General features: G+C 47.7%; 1 protein-coding gene across 8 annotated transcripts in view; it reads left to right on the top strand.

Annotated features, from left to right (window-relative positions):
* plekhg2 (pleckstrin homology domain containing, family G (with RhoGef domain) member 2) overlaps positions 1-18,489 on the top strand; it is a 56,585-nt gene extending 38,096 nt beyond the window's left edge. For 5 of the 8 annotated variants that reach the window (XM_032546058.1, XM_032546065.1, XM_032546059.1 and 2 more), the window contains 18 exons: positions 99-165; positions 1,252-1,298; positions 4,311-4,461; positions 5,616-5,747; positions 6,314-6,496; positions 6,655-6,747; positions 6,816-6,902; positions 8,482-8,515; positions 8,682-8,774; positions 8,880-8,981; positions 9,343-9,381; positions 10,144-10,154; positions 10,251-10,376; positions 10,455-10,571; positions 10,641-12,138; positions 12,564-12,783; positions 12,853-13,260; positions 15,396-18,489. In XM_032546058.1, the coding sequence (XP_032401949.1) occupies positions 99-165; positions 1,252-1,298; positions 4,311-4,461; positions 5,616-5,747; positions 6,314-6,496; positions 6,655-6,747; positions 6,816-6,902; positions 8,482-8,515; positions 8,682-8,774; positions 8,880-8,981; positions 9,343-9,381; positions 10,144-10,154; positions 10,251-10,376; positions 10,455-10,571; positions 10,641-12,138; positions 12,564-12,783; positions 12,853-13,260; positions 15,396-17,583 (5,596 nt within the window). In that variant the 3' untranslated portion in view covers positions 17,584-18,489. The remainder of the gene's footprint in view (positions 1-98; positions 166-1,251; positions 1,299-4,310; positions 4,462-5,615; positions 5,748-6,313; positions 6,497-6,654; positions 6,748-6,815; positions 6,903-8,481; positions 8,516-8,681; positions 8,775-8,879; positions 8,982-9,342; positions 9,382-10,143; positions 10,155-10,250; positions 10,377-10,454; positions 10,572-10,640; positions 12,139-12,563; positions 12,784-12,852; positions 13,261-15,395) is intronic. The other 3 variants (XM_032546062.1, XM_032546060.1, XM_032546061.1) reach the window with 3 other exon arrangements.
* Positions 18,490-18,949: the final 460 nt, after the last annotated feature.

Genomic DNA, 18,949 nt, shown 5'->3' with positions numbered 1-18,949 from the left:
AAACTCTGATGTCCAAAATGTCTCCAACTTTTACTGAAACATTTCATGACTATTAAACACAGAAGTTACTGTCTGTCTGTCTGTCTGTTTGTCCTCAGTGACCTGCTGGAGGATTTGGAGCGCAGTCCTGACGCGGCGGCCATCGCAGAGTGCTTCGTAGAGCGGGTGAGTCCCGTTCTTACCCGACCCGACCCAGTTCAGAACTGATAATAAGCAGTGAACAGTTCTGGATAACCTGCAGGCTGAGCTGATGCATGACTGGAGACACGTCAGATTAAAGCTCTAATCTGGACACAAATCACTAAATACATGGAATAAAACATAATTTGTCATCAAGTAGATCAGGTAGAAAATAATCCCACTCTATGAATACTTGTTCAGTTAGAACCATCATCCCAATCCCAGTTCAGATCCGACCTAGCTTTGGGGCAGGAGGTTGTGGGTTCAAGTCCCACTGTTTAAATGCTCAAATATGACGACATTTCAGATTATTTAGAGTAAAACTGGTTCATCGATAAGGATTTTATTCTCTGCTCTGTGATTAGAGTCAAAAGAGGAACATACACTTTAAAGTTGTGATTATTTTAAAGCTTAATTTCAGATTTTCAGGCGGTTTGTTTGGATTAAAGCTGAACTAAACTTCCTGTCTGCAGCTGAGGATTAAAATATGGAGAGTCTGGGTTATTTTAAGGCACCTGCTGACTGAACATCGGACTGAAAATTTCGCTCAGATCAACTTCCTGAATGTGACATCGTCCCTCTAGAGCTGATGGCGTCTTCCTCTGTCAGAGATGTGATGATTTTACTCCTCGGCCTCATTATTGTTTTATTTTATTTGTATGTTTGGTTTATTTAATTTGCCTGTAGTAACTTGATCCCATCCTGTTTTACTTTAAGTTACTGATTATACTGTTGGTACCAATGGTGATATAACTTTTCATCACTTGTCTGAGAAGACATAAACACGGCCAGAGAGGCACAGAATAAATAGCATGATGATGAGGGTCGGACTGCAGAGGGGGGGCTTCACTCGAACAGCAGGTCCTCCTAAAAATAAGATGGTTACATAAAGAAATATGTAAATTAATTTCATTAACTGACTGTTAAAACTGTAAATTGTTCTGAAATAATTTAGTTAAACTGAAGCTTTTAAATGTTTTTCTGACGTTAAAATGAGAGTGGGCCGAGCCTGGAGCCCTGTGGTTCTCCTGCCCTGACTTCTTCTTCTTCTTCTTCTTTCCTGGTTTTCAGAGTGAAGCCTTTGACATCTACACTCTGTACTGCATGAACTACCCAAAGTGAGTTCACTTTTTATTTCAGCATATTTTTTATATTAATGATGTTTTTTCTGAATATCTTCTGCTTTTTGTTTTTTTTTTTGCTGTTATGTGTTATTTCTCAGGGATGTTTTTGTTCATTTATATAATCATTTCTGTATTTTCAGTCATTTTTGTTTTTTAAGGCACTTCTGCTGTTCTGTCCTCCAGAGGACGAACAGAACAACAGAAATAATGAAATAATTAACCAATTCCTAATCAAAAACACATATTGACAAAATAAGCAACATTTTCAGTTCAAAAACCTGTTTTGCTGATAAATTGAACATCAGAGATATTTATGGTTTTTAATCTTCAGGTTCTTAATCAGGTTGGAGCAAAATGTTTTTCTATCCGTTCACCTTTCCAGAGTTTCTCTGATCATTCATGGAGCTTCTTTACAAATGTGGACGCTCACATTAGCGTTAGCTGCTACATTTTAGCATGGAGATGCTATTTCAGGCTAGCATAGTTTCTGATAGGCTAACTCTTTTTAGCACAACTTGAAGACAATAGACTTTTCCAGCATCCAATCAGATCGTTTAGAAGCAGAAATTAACCCCAGTGGGACGAGAGAAGCTGCTTCCATCTCTGCTGTTAGCAGATGTGGCTGTGCTTCAGATTTACGGGCGTACCAGAAACACAATACAGAGGTTCCAGGTGTGAACTTGGGTTGTTCTCTAGGAATCTTTGAGTTGTTCTTTAGGAATCGTTGGGTTGTTCTTTAGGAATCGTTGGGTTGTTCTCTAGGAATCTTTGGGTTGTTCTTTAGGAATCGTTGGGTTGTTCTTTAGGAATCGTTGAGTTGTTCTTTAGGAATCGTTGGGTTGTTCTCTAAGAATCGTTGGGTTGTTGTTCTGGAATCGTTGGGTTGTTGTTCTGGAATCGTTGGGTTGTTCTCTAGGAATCTTTGAGTTGTTCTTTAGGAATCGTTGGGTTGTTCTTTAGGAATCGTTGAGTTGTTCTTTAGGAATCTTTGAGTTGTTCTTTAGGAATCGTTGGGTTGTTCTTTAGGAATCGTTGAGTTGTTCTTTAGGAATCTTTGGGTTGTTCTTTAGGAATCGTTGGGTTGTTCTTTAGGAATCGTTGAGTTGTTCTTTAGGAATCTTTGGGTTGTTCTTTAGGAATCGTTGGGTTGTTCTCTAACAATCGTTGGGTTGTTGTTCTGGAATCGTTGGGTTGTTCTTTAGGAATCGTTGGGTTGTTCTTTAGGAATCGTTGGGTTGTTCTTTAGGAATCGTTGGGTTGTTCTTTAGGAATCGTTGGGTTGTTCTCTAAGAATCGTTGGGTTGTTGTTCTGGAATCGTTGGGTTGTTCTTTAGGAATCGTTGGGTTGTTCTTTAGGAATCGCTGGGTTGTTCTTTAGGAATCGTTGGGTTGTTCTTTAGGAATCGTTGGGTTGTTCTTTAGGAATCGTTGGGTTGTTCTCTAAGAATCGTTGGGTTGTTGTTCTGGAATCGTTGGGTTGTTCTTTAGAAATCGTTTGGTTGTTCTTTAGGAATCGTTTGGTTGTTCTTTAGGAATCGTTTGGTTGTTCTTTAGGAATCGTTGGGTTGTTCTTTAGGAATCGTTGGGTTGTTCTCTAAGAATCGTTGGGTTGTTGTTCTGGAATCGTTGGGTTGTTCTCTAGGAATCTTTGAGTTGTTCTCTAGGAATCTTTGAGTTGTTCTTTAGGAATCATTGGGTTGTTGTTCTGGAATCGTTGGGTTGTTCTTTAGGAATCGTTGGGTTGTTCTTTAGGAATCGTTGAGTTGTTCTTTAGGAATCGTTGAGTTGTCTTTAGGAATCGTTGGGTTGTTCTTTAGGAATCGTTGGGTTGTTCTTTAGGAATCGTTGGGTTGTTCTTTAGAAATCGTTGGGTTGTTCTTCAGCATGGAGTTGATCCAAACTGCAGAACACCTCCAGGAGCGTCTGCAGGCCTGACAGCAGAGAGGAATGCAGCTGGAACATGGAGCAGACCTCAGGGGAAGGAGAGCCGGCACATGCTGAACCCATCCATCCTGCTGAGATCCACTTGGACGGCGATGAGCCGTGGAGGAACGGAGCGGGTTACTGGGTTTAAGGCCCGGCTTCTGCTGGAAACCATTTACAACATTCCCCCAGTCACAAAGCCATCATTTACCTCCTGACTGGCTTCCATTAACATTAGCGTTAGCTTCCTACAGGCCTGATCCGCTCTATCCTGCTTTAAAACTGAAGCACCATCAGGATAAACTGAATAAACTCCAAACTAAAACTGCAGGAAAGTAGGATTAAACTGACCAAACCAGGAAAAAGTTGCTGTTTATTTAAGAGCTTGATGAATAAATTAGGGCAGTAGAAGAAGAGTTTCCAGGAAGTAGAAACAGCCGAGGTTTGATGCTTCCTGCTGATGTCAGAGGGTTTAAACCGTGTCACCACCTGCATGGCCCGGTTCTGCTGGATCTATTTATGACCTTCAGGTCAGTCAGGAATCGTTTTAAAGAATTGATGTTCTTCTTCTAAATCTGCTGACAGCTAATAATTTATGTAGAAATAATCCAGAATTATCATGATTGTAGCAAAGCCAAAATGTTTCCACATCACAGATGTTTAAATGTTTGCAGCATTTTGCTGATTAGCATCAAAAGTTTTCAACTCATTCTGAATATTTTTAGTTTTGTCATGTTGGTTTGATGTAGCTGCGGCTGAACTTTGCCTGCTGAATCGTTTTGCTGAATGTCTGTGGAAGACATTACCGTCTCAGTTCCTTCCTCTGATTAACGTCCATCTGGAGGTCAAGCCTCGTGTCCGGTTCCCCGTCGGCGCCCTGACCTCCTCCGCTCCTCTTCCTCTCTGCTGTCGAGGATTCCTCGGCTACCTGCTGTGGTGGATGCTCCAGAACGGGTTTTCATCATCTGGACTCAACCCGGATCTGCTTGGCTTTCCTCCATGTTGGATGGAGCCTTCACCAGAGTCTTCCTCGGTGTCAGTGCATGGAGGAACGTTCTCACCGTGTCCATCCTGTCCCCGCAGCTCGGTGGCGGTCCTCAGGGACTGCATGAAGAACGGCAGTCTGGTTCGGTTCTTCCAGGAGCGGCAGGCGACTCTGAACCACTCGTTGCCCCTGGAGACGTACCTGCTCAAACCCGTGCAGAGGATCCTCAAGTACCACCTGCTGCTGCAGGTAAGACGCACCCTAAAGTCTCTGTGGTCTGAGATTACAGGGAAGCGTTTTCGGAATAACCTGGATCTGTTCGCTGTGATTTGTTTGTCGTTGTTGCTTTGGGAATCGGAGATGAAAATTTTCCAGTCAAGCGATTTGATTCGATTCGATTCTGAGTCACGATTTGATTCAGAAATGATTTTTCTATTCAGTCTAGAGATTCTGTTTAAATGACGAGTGACAAGAGGAAGTCGGTTTTAGCAAATACAATTCTTTAAAACATTTTCATAAATTTCCAAACTGTATCAAATTCCACCAGTTTATATTTAAACAAAACTACCAGCATTATGTTAGCTTAGCCTGGCTTTTTCTTAATTAAAAAAATATCAAAGAAATATCCAAAATATACATGACAGACTTTTAATGTGATATTCAATATACCAGCAGGAAGGAGCAGCAAAGACATACGGACATACACATTTCAAAAGATTATTTTGAGCATTTTGAATCGATCCAGAATTCCCAGGACCAGGAATTTTGATTCGTTTTTTTTCTGCTACAGGACACAGAATAATTTTCTAGCCAAAATTATCCAGTTTAGCTTAGCCTAGCTTAGCTTGTAAATCTCTTCCACATTGGTTGCTTGGCTAGAACTGGACGGTTGTTTGATGGTTGATCCACCATCAGTTGTCGCCCTCAACCAAAAATCAACCATTCTGACCGTAATCAAGATAAAAACAGAAAGATGTTTTCCGTGTTTCTGTCCAACAGCGAGCTTTAAAGGAACATTTCAGGTCCGTCTTCATGACTCCAGCAGACACACGCTGCTGTTCCCAGGAAACGGTCCGGACCGGTTCCAGTCCAAACCCACCGCTGAGACGGCCAGGTCACGGCCTGGTTCTCCGTTGCCCCGTTGCTCCTTCTCCAGTGATTGTCTGTCTTTATTTCTTGTGCTGATCCACAATCAGCCGAGCTGCTGATTTTGGATCAGCAACTCGATCCACTCGATCCACTCGATCGGGTGTTTTCTAACATCCTTCAGATCTTTATCCCATTTATTCCTGTTAGACGTTTAATTATTAGCTTTAAAGTTTCTGTTTGATGTAGATCAAATCATTTCAGGTCCTGGAAGCTAACAACTGAAAACGTTGAAGAAACAACGTTTCTCGTTCCAGGAACTCTCCAAACACGTGGACAAGAGTGACCCGGGCTACGAGGTGGTGGAGGACGCCATCGTTACCATGACGGCGGTGGCGTGGTACATCAACGACATGAAGAGGAAACAGGAGCACGCCGTGCGGCTGCAGGTGGGCCACAGGGGAGGCAAGGTTGTGGGTTTGAATCCCAGCCTGATGAAATGTGGAAGAACAGAAGCAGAAATATTCATCAGCAAATTCCACAGCGTTCAGAAAATAAAATACAAATCTGGACTTTCCTGTTCCTAACAGGTTATGTTGCTTTAGTTCATGACAGTTAACGCATTGCTGCAATAAAAATAAAACATTTTCATAAATGCATGAGCACAGCGCTGACAGTAAATAAGACAGACAAAACTTCTTCCTTTATTCTGCCAACGTCAACCACCTGGTTGCCTCACTGCGTAGGAGCAGATTCTCTCTGCAGAGGAAATGATGCGATGCTCTTCCTGTTCTGTCTCACTGCAGCCGGGTTTCCATCCACGATTTTGAAGAGTCACTTTAGAAACGGCTGATGGAAAAGAAATAATTTCCTCAAAAAGTTTTTACGTTCGTACATATGTTCAAAATTCACTTAAGAATCGTCAGGAAGCAGAAAGAGAACGATCAACGAGACAAAATGTCCGACCTGGAGACCGGACCGAACACCTGCTGGTTAACCTTTAACCCCCACACAGGAAATCGAGTCCCTGCTGCTGAACTGGAGCGGGCCGGACCTGAGCGGATTCGGCGATCTGGTTCTGGAAGGTTCCTTTAAGGTCCAGAGGGTGAAGAAGGAGCGCGCCTTCTTCCTGTTCGACAAAATGCTGCTGATCGCCAAGAAGAGGCTGGAGCAGTTCGTCTACAGCACACACATCTTCGTAAGGGACACACCCTGTCTCTCCCCCTGCCAGTCCCCCTTCCAGTTCTCCTGCCTGTCCTCCTGTCTGTCCCCCTGCCAGTCCTCCTGTCTGTCCTCCTCTCTCTCCCCCTGCCTGTCCTCCTGCCTGTCCCCCTCATTGTCCCATGTCCCCTTCAGTGCTGCAACCTGCAGCTGGTGGAGACGCTGAAGGACCCGCTGAGTTTCCGGGTGTCGGACCAGACCATCCCCAAGCAGCAGCACGTGGTCCAGGTGAGACCCTCGGCGTCTCGTCCAGCTTAAACGCCGGCGCCGTCTCACTCTCGCTCGCCTTCCCGCAGACCAAGAACCAGGAGGAGAAGCGGCTGTGGGTTCACTACCTCAAGAGGCTGATCGTGGAGAACCACCCGGCTTCGCTGCCGCAGAAGGTGAGCCACGAGGAACGTCTCTGTCCTCTGAACATCCATCCTGTCCCGGGGACACTGAGGGACCGCCCAGCAGCTGGATGCTACAGCTAACTCTGCAACATCTGGATTTCCTCTGGAACTCCTCACCTCCATCTCTCTACATTAACTATATTATTTCCAGGAGCTTTAATATCTTAGTTAAACTGCTGATCACTGAATATGGTATCAGTGACTGGTTGGAGTATAACTGCTTGCCTTAACTGTCTTCTTTTAGGTTTGAGTTTCAGCTGAAATAATCCAACAGATGTTTGATTCCTCTTTCTTATAAAACATCAGTAAAAGGTCAGATAAAGAATCTACCTTGATTTGTTCTGACAGGAAATAAACAAACATTTCATGTAAAACAGTGAAGCTGGTTGAACTTCTGTTTGGAGTTGATGTTTGTTGCCCCCTGCTGGTTGGTGAGACACACTGCAGGTGTAAAAAGATATTCTGCATTCCTGAATGCGCCTTTAGTAAAGTTACACTGTAAAAAATTAACATCAAGATTTTGACATGTTTAGCCTGTTACTACAGAAGCTAATGGGTTTCATTTTTTTATCATGTTTTTATTCGCTCACACACGCACACCCCCTCACCCCCCACACACACACCCTCAACCCCCTCCCCACACACACACACCCACACCAGTATAAATGTCAAACATTCAAACTGTTTCAAACATTTAATTAACAAATATCTAGCATGCTAACTAAATATTTAGATAGCAAGCTAATTATTTGCTAAATTATTTATGATGTAAACATTTTGTTTACCAACTAAATGTTTAGTTTTCTAGCTAAATGTGTATCAGTAAATGTTCTGTAGGCTAAATAAATGTTTGGTTAGCTGACTACATGTCGCTTTCTTCTCATACGACAGGCTAAATAATCTTGTTGCTAATTTTTGGCTGTAACTTTACAAACGCCCCTCCACAGCACGCTGCTTCATGTTCTGCTTTAGAACATGGAAAGTTATGGTGTGAATGAAAATACTTTCATGTAGATTAACCTGAAATGAAGTAAATATGAGTCAAAGTTTCTACAACCACAAAAACTACGAAGGTCCCAGTACAACAACTGGTACTGAGTGGAAGAGAAGTTTGAAACTGAAACAAGCTGCGATTGTTTAACGTTAAATAAATGAATTTATAGTTTGACTGATGGAGGCTACATGTTGCCTCAGAAATCTAAAACTGCATTTTACAGCTCTGACACTAGAGGGCGCCAGAATGCAACAAAGAGTTTAACTTGTAAAATAATATGGATGGATAACTGTCTGCTTTCCGGTTCCAGTTGCTATGGACCGTCCAGCTTTAGCTGATGATTTTATCCCTGACAGGATAAAGGGAGTTAGCTTCAGGTTCCTGGTTTATCTCATCTGTTTCCTCCTGGCTTCATGTTTCTGAAGCCTGCAGGAACGTTTATCTGGAGAGTTTCAGCTGAGCTGCTGGTTCCCTCCAACGATTAAAGAAAATGTTTGGATTCAGATGAAAACAGGAATGATGCTGCTGGTTTTATCTGGTTTTATTGAAGTTTTTATGTGCGGTCCCTCCCTGCAGGCCCGGCAGGTCCTCGGAGACAACTTCTGCCAATGTGAGTTCACACACACACACACACACACACACACACGTTTCTACATCAGTACACCCTCATCCTGACCTCTGACTTTGACCTGGCCCATCTGTTTCCTCTGATTGACCTCTGTGATTGGCTGCATTGAGAGCTTGAGGGTGTAGTGACATCACTTCCTGTGTTTCAGCTCCTCAGTTTGATCAGGAGAGCCTGAAGAAGTCGTGCGCTTCGCCACGTCTGGACGACCTTCAAGGTTTCCATCGAGGTCGGCGTCAGTCAGGTAGGGATCCTCTGCTCTGGCTAGAGGAGGTTCTGGTTCAGGTTCAGGTGAGTTTCTGATGGACTGGACCGGACCTAACCCTGCAGCTCTTCTTTCTTTCTACAGAACCGCCAGAGCTGCTGCTGTACACACCAGAGAAATCCAGGAAGGGTCTACCTCTGCTGCTGGAGGGGACGCTGCCGTACCGCCGCACCCGAAGGCAGTCAGGTAGCCTGCAGACACAGCTCAGGGCCCACACAACCCACGCACCCATCCCTCTGTGTGTGTGTGTGTGTGTGTACCAGGTTTTTATATCTTTATGGGGACCTATTTCTGTCCACAATGTGGAGTTATGGGGACCATTGCTGCTTGTGGGGACATTTTCTTGGAGCCAATGAGGGAAATTGTTGTTTGTGGGTTAGTGGTTAGGTCTGTGATGGTTAGGTAAGGTTAAGGTTAGGGTTAGGTCTGTAGAAATTAATGGAAGTCAATGTGAAGTCCCCACAAGTGATGAAAACACGACTGTGTGTGTGTTTATAAACACGTGTTGGTGTCCTGATGATGACGATGATCTTCGTCTCTCTTCCAGCTCCCGCTAAAGACATCGAGGCGGCGTTCCGGCCTGGTGGTGAGTCCTTCCGGATCCGTCCAGAGCCGGTCTCTGGTTCCTCTCTGCAGCTGCAGTCCTCCAGGGCTCCTGCTGGTCCTGGACCAGATGGAGGTCCGGTCAGGAGACTGGCTGGGCTGGAGAACTGGAGGTGGAACCATATGGACCGTACCGACCCGGTTCTGAACCGTCTGCTGATGCTCTCAGTGTTTACCTTCTCTGAGTGGTCGGATGAGTCGGCGTGTTTATGGATGTTTACCTCTGAGGCCGGCCTGCAGCAGACCTCAGTCCAGCTGTGGATGTTTGTCTGAATGTAGCATCGATCAGAACTGTGTTGGGTTCTGGGTAACCGAGCCCTCTCAACCTGTGGCTGAAGTCAAAGGTCAATATGTTCATGATGAGGTCAGCACAGAAATAATTATATTTAGTTTTTAAAATGAAATCAAAACATTTAACTGAGGCAAATATAAATGATTCCACATTTCATAAATTATTTCAGTTTTTATTTTTTTAATAAATTAATGACACATATGAATAATTATTTCATTAGTTATTTATTTATTGTAATTTGGCACTCTTCAGTCTCCATAGATGAAGGTCAGGCTGCAGCATCTCAATTATATTTCCATCCAGACTTTGACTAGGCCACCCCAGGCTTAGGTGTTGGTCATTCCCGATTAGCTCTCGGTGTTTCTGTGGTTGCTGAAGCAGCAACGTGTTGCTAACGTCTCTGTTTCTGCGTCTTCCTTCTCCCTGCTCAACCTGATGCTTCCGGACCCCCAGCAGCTCTGAAGGTAAGACCTGAGCTTGGAGGCGTCCGGTCCAGTCGCTCAACAAAGTTCTTGTGGTTTCCTGAAGTGATGAGGTTAAAGGTGGATGTTGTGTTGCAGCAGGCGGGCAGCGAGGGAGAACTCTGCCCCGCGGAGAGTCTGGGCTCTGCAGACAGCAGCAGCACTCTGGCTTCATCCGTTATAGAGGTGGAGACGGAACGGAGAGAACGGAGAGAGCTGGAGGAGGTATGGATGGATGGATGGATGATGGATGGATGGATGGATGATGGATGGATGGACTCACTGATTGTGTTTCTGTTGGAGGAGGAAGATGAGGAGGAGGAGCTTGCTGGCCTCAGAGCTCCGCCCACGTTGTCGATCACCGAGGAAATCCTGGAGTTCATCAACCAGAGCCGAGTCATGGAGGGACTCTCCGCCACGGTTAGATCCGCTCCACGTTTCTCCTTCAGCCCATCAGAGGTAATCACTCATGTTTACCTGGTGTTCCAGAACCAGAACCAGGATCCTCCCGGCGAGGTCCGGTCTCCAGCTGACCCTGCCGGTCCCCTGCCCGCGGTCGCCTCCGGCCCAGAGCAGAGACTCCTGGTTGAGCCAGACCAGGAAGGAGAAGACCTGAAGAAGAGCATCGCTGACCGAGATCCAGCTGGCGAAGGTCCAGATGGTTCTGGTGAGACGGCTGGGATCAAAGGGGAAGAAGCAGCTGAGACAGGACCAGGAAGTGATGATGAAGACGAACAAACCCCAGAGAAACCTTCATCATCAGATCTGCAGCCCTCCATATCTGCAGAAGAAAACACCGACCGCCTCATGGAGACAGAACCACACAGCCCAGGACCCGTTTCCCAACCCATCCAGCCTGGTACCATCCAGAGGTACCAGGCTCCCAAAAAAGGCTCCACCCTCACCAACCAGGACAAGAAGATCATCGAGAAGATCAGGAGCTACTACGAGGCGGCCGAGGCCGAGGAGGATGAAGCTGAGGATGAAGAGGAGCAGAGAGAGGGAGCCGCCACAAGAAGAAGAAGCAGTTTTTCCCAGATCCCCTCCGGCTTGGTGAAGGAGTCCGTGTCGCGTTTTACCGTGCAGCCCACGCTCGACGACGCAGAGGCAACCCAGGAATCCAGATCCGGTTCTTCCTCCCTTCCAGCCGATGTAGAGGAACCGCTGAGGTCTCCGGAGGGGGAACCGGAGAGTCCAGACCAACCGTCCCTACCCAGGCAGAACCCGGACTCAGAACCCAGAACATTTCCTGAACCGGAGGTCCAGGAGGAGTTCTACAGAGGTTCTCCAGAGGAACCAGAAGAGGGAAAGAGCGTTGCTGTGAAGACCACAGAAGAAGAAAGCTTGGCTCTTTCTGAGCATCCTGACAAAACAGACAAAGAAAGAACCATCGAGCCCCAACCAAGCCAGGCAGAACCCTCCATACACGGGCCGGCACAGGAACCGGGCCAAACAACCAACCAGGCCAGAACCCAGTCCACCTGGTCCAGAACCAAAACCACTGACCCAACAAACCTCAGGGAGAACCTGGAGCGGTTCCCCAGTCAGAGCAAAGTGGGTCGGTGGTCCCGCCACTCCAAGATCGTCAGTGCCAACCGGGCCCTGTTTGAGGGGATGGGGTCCGACGTCACCGGTATCGGCCTGTTTGAGACTAACCCGGTGGTGGACCCGGTCCTGATGGAGAATTCTGAGCGTATTCTAAGCAAGGTCCAAACCCTGGCCCGCATGTACAGCGCCAAAGCCAACACCATAAAGGTGCCACTGCTTCACAAACGGGTCAGCACCATCAGAACCCAAGCATGGGTCTCAGCAAGGCTGTCAGAACTTTCTGCTCAGAACCGGGACAGAAGTCCACCAGAGCAAGAAAAGGAGACCGAAGCCCAGACTGGTTCTGAGACCAAAACAGAGACCCAGGCCTGCAACGGACCCATCCAGAACCAGACCCAAACTATGATCCAGGAGGGACGGCCAGAACCCTGGACAGACGGTTGGTCCATTTTCAGTCGGGTTCTGTGAACATGAGAGCAGGAAGAATCATTCATCAGTAACATCTGATCCAGATCCAGAACCGGATCCGGGTCTTCTTTAGGTCACAGCTAGCAGACCAGAACCAGAAGACCAGTGAGTTCTGGAGGGTTGGGTCGACCCTCCAGAACCACTTTGGAACCATCTTTATGTGGCTCTGCAGGTTGAGGTCATAGGTCATCCAGATCTCTAGTTTCCTTCGGTTTGTTGAATCTTTGAGGATTTGAACAGTTCCTGTTCTTCTCCTAAATGAATCACAGAAAAGTTCTGAGATGATTCTTCTTGGTCCCGTTTTGTACGTCATTAGAACCGGACCTTTTAGAACCGGACCTTTTCGGTTCTGCTCAGCAGGTTAATGAAACGTCTCAACCTGTTTCTGCTCTCTAGACCTGCAGCAGGAAGAGGCGTGGCCCAGTGTGACCCGGACCAGAGACGTCACCTGCTCCACGACACCAGGAGAAGGTCCATGTGATCAGAACCAGGCTGTGTCCTCCAGAACCGAGCCGCAGCCTCGGGGGTCCAGTCGGGACTCCTCTGCTGAGGAAGAGGAGGAAGATGAAGCTGCCGCTGTTTCTCCTGAGCCTGAAGAGCCGCAGGAAGCAGGCGGGTGAGTTCCTCAAGGTCGTGTTCTCCAGATCAAGGTCGGACCTGCTCAGGTTTACTGTTCCTCCTCCAGCGGGCCGGAGCAGGACGAAGGGCACCGTGTGGACGCAGCTGGAGGACGGCGGACATCTGGAAACGTCTCCGCTCCGCCGGCGGTCGCCGAGGGAAACGGACCCGACCGAGACTCAGCGGCTGGACACCACGAGGCAGACGAGGGGGGTCGTCCTGGGTTGATCCCAACTCCAACAGAGTCCAGAACCACCGGGGAACCGGGCCTGAGCCAAGAACCGTCCCCAAAAGAGACGCAGAGAGAAGATGGGTCAGGACCAGCCGGGTCCACTGGGTGGCCGGACACAGTCGACCCGACGGACCATAAGATCGCCGCCGGTCCTCAGAAAGACGAAACTCCATCCAGTCCGTGTTCGGCCGACTCGCTGCTGGCCGGGGTCCACCGGGCCTCAGCGGTACCGTGGGAGCGCAGGTACGTACCGCTGAGATCTCAGGAAGACGTCAGAGCTGGAAATAAAACTTAAAGTGTTCAACACTTTGAGTTGGTCACATAAAATCCAAATGAAGAAGAAAAATCTGAGCCTGTTGGTGCAGAAGCTCAATCGGGCCAACAGTTACTCTGATACAAACATTTATTCTGATTTAAACATTTATTCTGATTTAAACATTTATTCTGATACAAACATTTATTTTGATACAAATATTTCTTTATGTAATTAGAGGAAGCTGACATGCCTAAAGTGTCCACCAGGGGGCACAGCATCGCTCTAGGACGATTTTAACTTCAGTCCGCAGAAAGAGCCACTAATAATTTACTAACTTATGATTTCTTTTTAAAAATCACCTTCTTTTCTAGTTTTATGTTTTAAAATAAAGAAAAATGTAAAACTTTTGTCAAAACAACATGGACACCTTTTATCTTATGGGCTTTTGATATTTCTTCAAAATGATGTAAGAAAAGCTCAAACCTCAGGTCTGAACATTATAAGTTAATCAGTGGAGTTTATTTGTGGAGCAACCAGGCGGTCCAGAGTTCTTCTCGTCATGGAGACGTCTGACCCAGTCTCTGTTCTGATCCAGTAATCAGAACCAGAACCAGATGTAGCTGCCAACTTTGTGCACAATAACAAGGAATTTGACTTTGGTTCTGCTCTGCTCTCAGTCACATAAATCAAAAGTTAAATATATGAAATAGAATGCTTTTGTCCTTTTTGGTTTTATAAACATATCAAAGAAGAAGATGAGGCGGAGTCAGGCTGCCTGGTGCTGACCTCGGCATTCTGGCTGTTGGTAGTTCAGTTGCTCAGACAGTCCGGTAGAAACCGTCTCTGTAGCGCCGCCCTGAAGGGGAAAGTCCAAACAGTTCATGTCCAGCATGTGTGGGGTCTGCAGAGGTGATAGCTTCCCGTTTTGTGACCCTTGACCTGTACCAGATCCGGATGGAGGGAAGGCCAGCCTGTTGATGGTTCCCCGCAGTCTGGGCCGGTTCTGGTTCTGAGGACGATCCAAAGCAGACGGTGATGGATGAACACAGGACCGGCCGAGCAGGAGATGACTCAGACGTAGGGCCAGCCGGGGCTCATTGCTGCATGACTGAAGCTCCAGAAACATCAGATCTGCTTTAAACTGCAGACGGTTTTCATCTCCGCTGGTTGGAGCGAGATGAAGCAGACATTCCTCCGCCTGCGGACCAGATGACTTCCTGATTGGATCGATCAGTCTGTCCTTGGCTGGGGTTACACCTGGTCAAAGGTTGGGTGGAAACTCGATAATATTTACCTCACCAACATGTGCTTCCTCACACCGGCTAATGCGAAACACTAACTGAACCTTTTTTAAAAACAGAAGTGGAGTTTGTTTTTCTGGGCTGTGTTCGGATGAAATGTTGTGTGAAATGTTGCTCCGGAGAGCAGTTGGTGGTTTTTCTCCTTGATGTCAGCCGGAAGCAGAGGAGCAGTTTGGTGTAATTCGTCTCCACATGAGAGTACATCACATAACTTCAGGCCTGCCAATTCTGCCTGTTTTCATTCCCACAGAGGGAGTCTGTCCTGAATGCTCTGCAGAACTCAGGAGAAAGGACCCAAGCTGCACAGATTATGTTTTTAGTTAACCGAACTGAACCGATAATGGAAACATTCAGAAACAACAAGGACAAAACCTCTCAAACCTTCATGAACACATGAAAACCACAACTTGGTTGATTCCTAAGGCCAGAAATTTCAGGAATGGAGTCAGAAAGTGAATGTTTGTTTACGGCTTCAGGTTCTCATGAAGCCGAAGGGCTGGATGCCATTCAGTTGAACTTTCTCCTCTCCTGCTGGAACGTAGATGGACCAGAATATCACAAGCCAAGTGTTCAGCTAAAAGTCGGTTAAGTTGTTACTCACCAGTGTGTAATGACTCATCACTGGTTCATCCACTGGCTGGAAGTGTGATTCATAAAGACGCGTAATCACAAGTCAAAGAAACAGCAACATTCCTCTGAAATGTTGGGCTGAAAGTGGGAGGAGCAGCTGAAGTTAACTAGACAGACTGGAGAAAGTTCTGCGTTCTGCTCAGTGTCTGGTCTCAGTTTCCCTCTTAACTTTGTGTTGTTGTTGTTTTCAGGAAGCCAGACGAGCCGCTGTCTGGATCGTCCCTCAGGACAACAAGCCCCGTCCCCTCAGTCTTCAACGCCAGCCTCATCCATCGCTCCCCTTCTCCTCTAAGATCTGCCAGCGCCTCCTCAGTCCAAGCCCCTCCCTGCTCCTCGCCCTTCAGGCTTATCCCAGTGTCCTCCCCTACTCCAGCATCTCCTGCAGTCTTCACTTCAGCGCTGTCCTGTTTGTCCCCCACTGCCTCTACTGTTTCCTCTGTCAGAAGCCCAACTCCATCTCTTCCTCTGTGTGGAAACTCTTCATCATCAAGAGGAACACCTTCCTCCCCAACGCCTCCCCTCCATTCTCCCACTTGTTCCTCCTCAGCGTTTACCAGATCTCTAGCTGCCTCGCACATCAGCCAGTCCATCAGTCAGAGTATGTCTAAGAAAGGAACGGCCCGACAACAAGCGCCAACCATAAAGCTGATGAATCCAAGTCCCTCCTCCACTCCGGATCTGCGACGGCGCACACGTTCACCCAATCCTCCTACAGCTCAGCTAGGCCCGGCGCTGGCTTATACCCAGCTGGGGTGCACTAAGGAGGGGTACCAACATCCCAGATGTCCCCCGTCCTCGGTCCGGTCCTCATGTCTGTCTCCGCCTTCTGTTTCTCAGTGCCCTCCCTCTCCGACAGCAGGCCTTCGTCAGCCTCGGTGCTCCTCCCCTTCACCACGGCCTTCCTTCCTTCACTCCAAATCTGCTTCACCACAACTTGGCAAGAAGAACAGCAACAACAACAACTCTGCTAGGTATGTAGGTGGCGCTGTCAGTAATGGAGGCTGCTTAGGGGCTGATGGCCGTACTGAACCCCTCCAGAGTCAGTATCCTCTGTGGTCCGGATCTCACAACCGTGTAGCGCGGCCGTTTTCTGCGTCTGAACCCAGCTCACGAGTTCAATCTCCAACTCCCTCCCCAACTCCAGCATCATTTGTTCGCCTCTGCTCCCCACCACAGCATAACTACTCCTCCCCCATGGCGAACAAGCCCCCCCACCCCCGGAGTTCACGGGTCGGAGGTTCCCACAATCACCTGGACCTCCGTTTGGACCTACCAAGGGCTTCCTTTGATGGTTCCAGTTGTGGTGATTCCTCTGCATGTGTGAGCCCCCGGATACTCTCCCCTCCTCCTATTGGGGTGCCAGTTTGGACAAATTATGTAGCAGCCCCTCAACCTAGGAACCCTCGCCATTCAGCTTCCCCTTCCTTGTTTTCATCCACTTCAGGATCTCAGACATACAGGATTCCTTCCTCCCCTCTTCCCTCCCAAATCGTCCGCAGGCCCCTTTCCTCCACCCTTTCAGACAGACCTCCAAGTCCAGCCCGGAGCACACAGCGTCGTTCCTGGGCCGACTTTGGCCAAAGATCCCTCGGCTTCACTGAATCCAGCCGAAGATCCTTTGAACAGCAGGAGTCCTGTCCGATTAGTCCAAACAGTGGGTGGTCCTCCCACAGCAGCTCCCCGTCCTGCCTAAGCCCTCGAGCCGGTCTGCAATGCCCCCTCTCCCCAACCAGGTTAGCCTCTGGTAAGGGTGCTATTAGTGGGCAACATTTCACCAGCGTCCCTTGGCCAGATGTCCGAGAGTTGTCAAGCAAATACAACGGAGAAGACAGTCCAGAAACAAGCGTGAGTCCCTCTGGGCCCATATCGCCAGTACATCTCATCCCTTCCCCATGTCCAACGGACGGCCAGGCTGACTGGGGCGACCCACAACTGGAGGAGGGAAGCTGTCGCACTCAGCTGATCTGTGCTTACGTCACCCGGCCCTCTCACCAGCAAACTGTTTCCTCCTCGTCATGCCTGATCTTCTCCCCTTCTGGGTTGACCTCCCCTCCACCGGAGTCACACCAGCTCCACAGCCTCCAGGTCCAGAGGCAACCTCAGGTCACTGCCTCGCCCCCTCCACCCTCTACGCTCTCCCCGTCACCCATCATATCATCCCCTTTGCCCAAACAGGGGAGCCAGAAGGCCAGTTATGCCACCACAGTGAACCTCCAGATTGCTGGAAGTGGCCGAATAACCTCGTACAGCAGCGCCCAGGTTAGCCTGACTCAAACCCTGCAGGGCGGAGCTGGTCCTCCGGGGAGCCAGGACCAGATGGCAAGAAGAGTGAGCATCAACGGACTCTCGCCTGTTCCTCAGGGGTGCAACAGGCCATGAAGGGAAGAACGGCGGCCATGGATCCAGTTCTGAGAACAAGCGGGCAAACAGGACAGAGAACGACGTGCTTGGGGAAAGATGTGCACTTATCCAAACTGTAAGGACTACATCTTTAGCTGCTGCTCAAGACCCTCTGGATCCGGTCCTAATCTGGACTTCAGAACTTCTACTTGACCTAAACATGAGGAACGCCGGACATTTGATTCGGACTTCCAGATCCCGGCCACATCAGTGTTTTTCAGTTGGTTGTGAACTGAAAAGAACATTTTGGATCTGAAGAGATTTACTCGCACATGGATCACAAAGCTTCTGGACATTTGGGGTCCAAAGACAATCCACACAACTCAGAGCTGGACATGAAGAACTGGGATGTCCTGGACAATTTGAAAGTTGAATTTCTGCAGATTTAAGGTTCTTTGAAATGAAAGTTTTAATGTTCTTTAGCTCATGTTGGAGAGCAGGAGGACCTCTGAAAGGCCGACACCTTGAAGTTTAGCGTTATTTTATTCTGTAACAACCTGTAACTTTTTAAAACTTTTATTCCTGTTTTTATTTATGAAGTTAGTCTCCTCCTTTGGCACTTAATCTCCTTAAAGTCCTCTTGGTATTTTTGCACAGAGTTCTTTTTAAACGACGTGTCTGCAGGTCCTCAGATGACTTCAGACCAAACTTGTTGCTGTTTATGGTTCCGTGTTGCTCTCGGCGCTGCGGCCCGATAAAGTCCAGCTCGTTAAGATGCTCCCATAATCTTCCAGCTGTGTTAACAAATACTGTCGTCATGTTGGTTACATCCGGTCTGATGCATGTAGGGTTGTTCTGGTCCGGAGGCTCGATGTCTCACCAGGCTGCTGGAGACGAACTGGGATAATCTTTGTGACAGGACAGAAATAAAAACTAGTATCTCCATCTTCGTGTCCCAGAGGTTTCAGTGAAATGTGATGTTTTGGCTGCATGTCTTAACAAATGCATGAGATAAATTCCACATGAATCCGCTCCACCTGTGAGCCTGTGAACCTGCATCTGCTGCATGACGCAACACGCTGAACACAAACTGCTGCCATTGGGCATAAAGATCCAAAGTGTGCATCTGATAATCCTGAGAGGCGTTGTACCTGTAAGAGGACACTGAACCGTGAAGCTCTGATAACATGCTGCAGTTTCAGTTTTACTTGACGTCTGGCAGTGTTTGACCTGCAGCTTGCTGTGCAGCTCAGGGTTCATTTCTGTCTTACAGATGCTGGTTATTAATACATTTCACAGATTTAAACTCCTGTGATCTGGTTATTCTGGCAGTTGTACAAACGGGTCTGGGAGTGTAAAATGATAGTCATAAACATTAGTTCCGCTAATGCTAAAGGGCTATACC

Source organism: Xiphophorus hellerii, chromosome 18, assembly GCF_003331165.1.
Source record: "Xiphophorus hellerii strain 12219 chromosome 18, Xiphophorus_hellerii-4.1, whole genome shotgun sequence".
Classification (NCBI taxonomy): domain Eukaryota; kingdom Metazoa; phylum Chordata; class Actinopteri; order Cyprinodontiformes; family Poeciliidae; genus Xiphophorus; species Xiphophorus hellerii.
The sequence above is the reverse complement of the archived record's forward strand: the minus strand, read 5'-3'. Positions and strand labels throughout refer to the sequence as shown.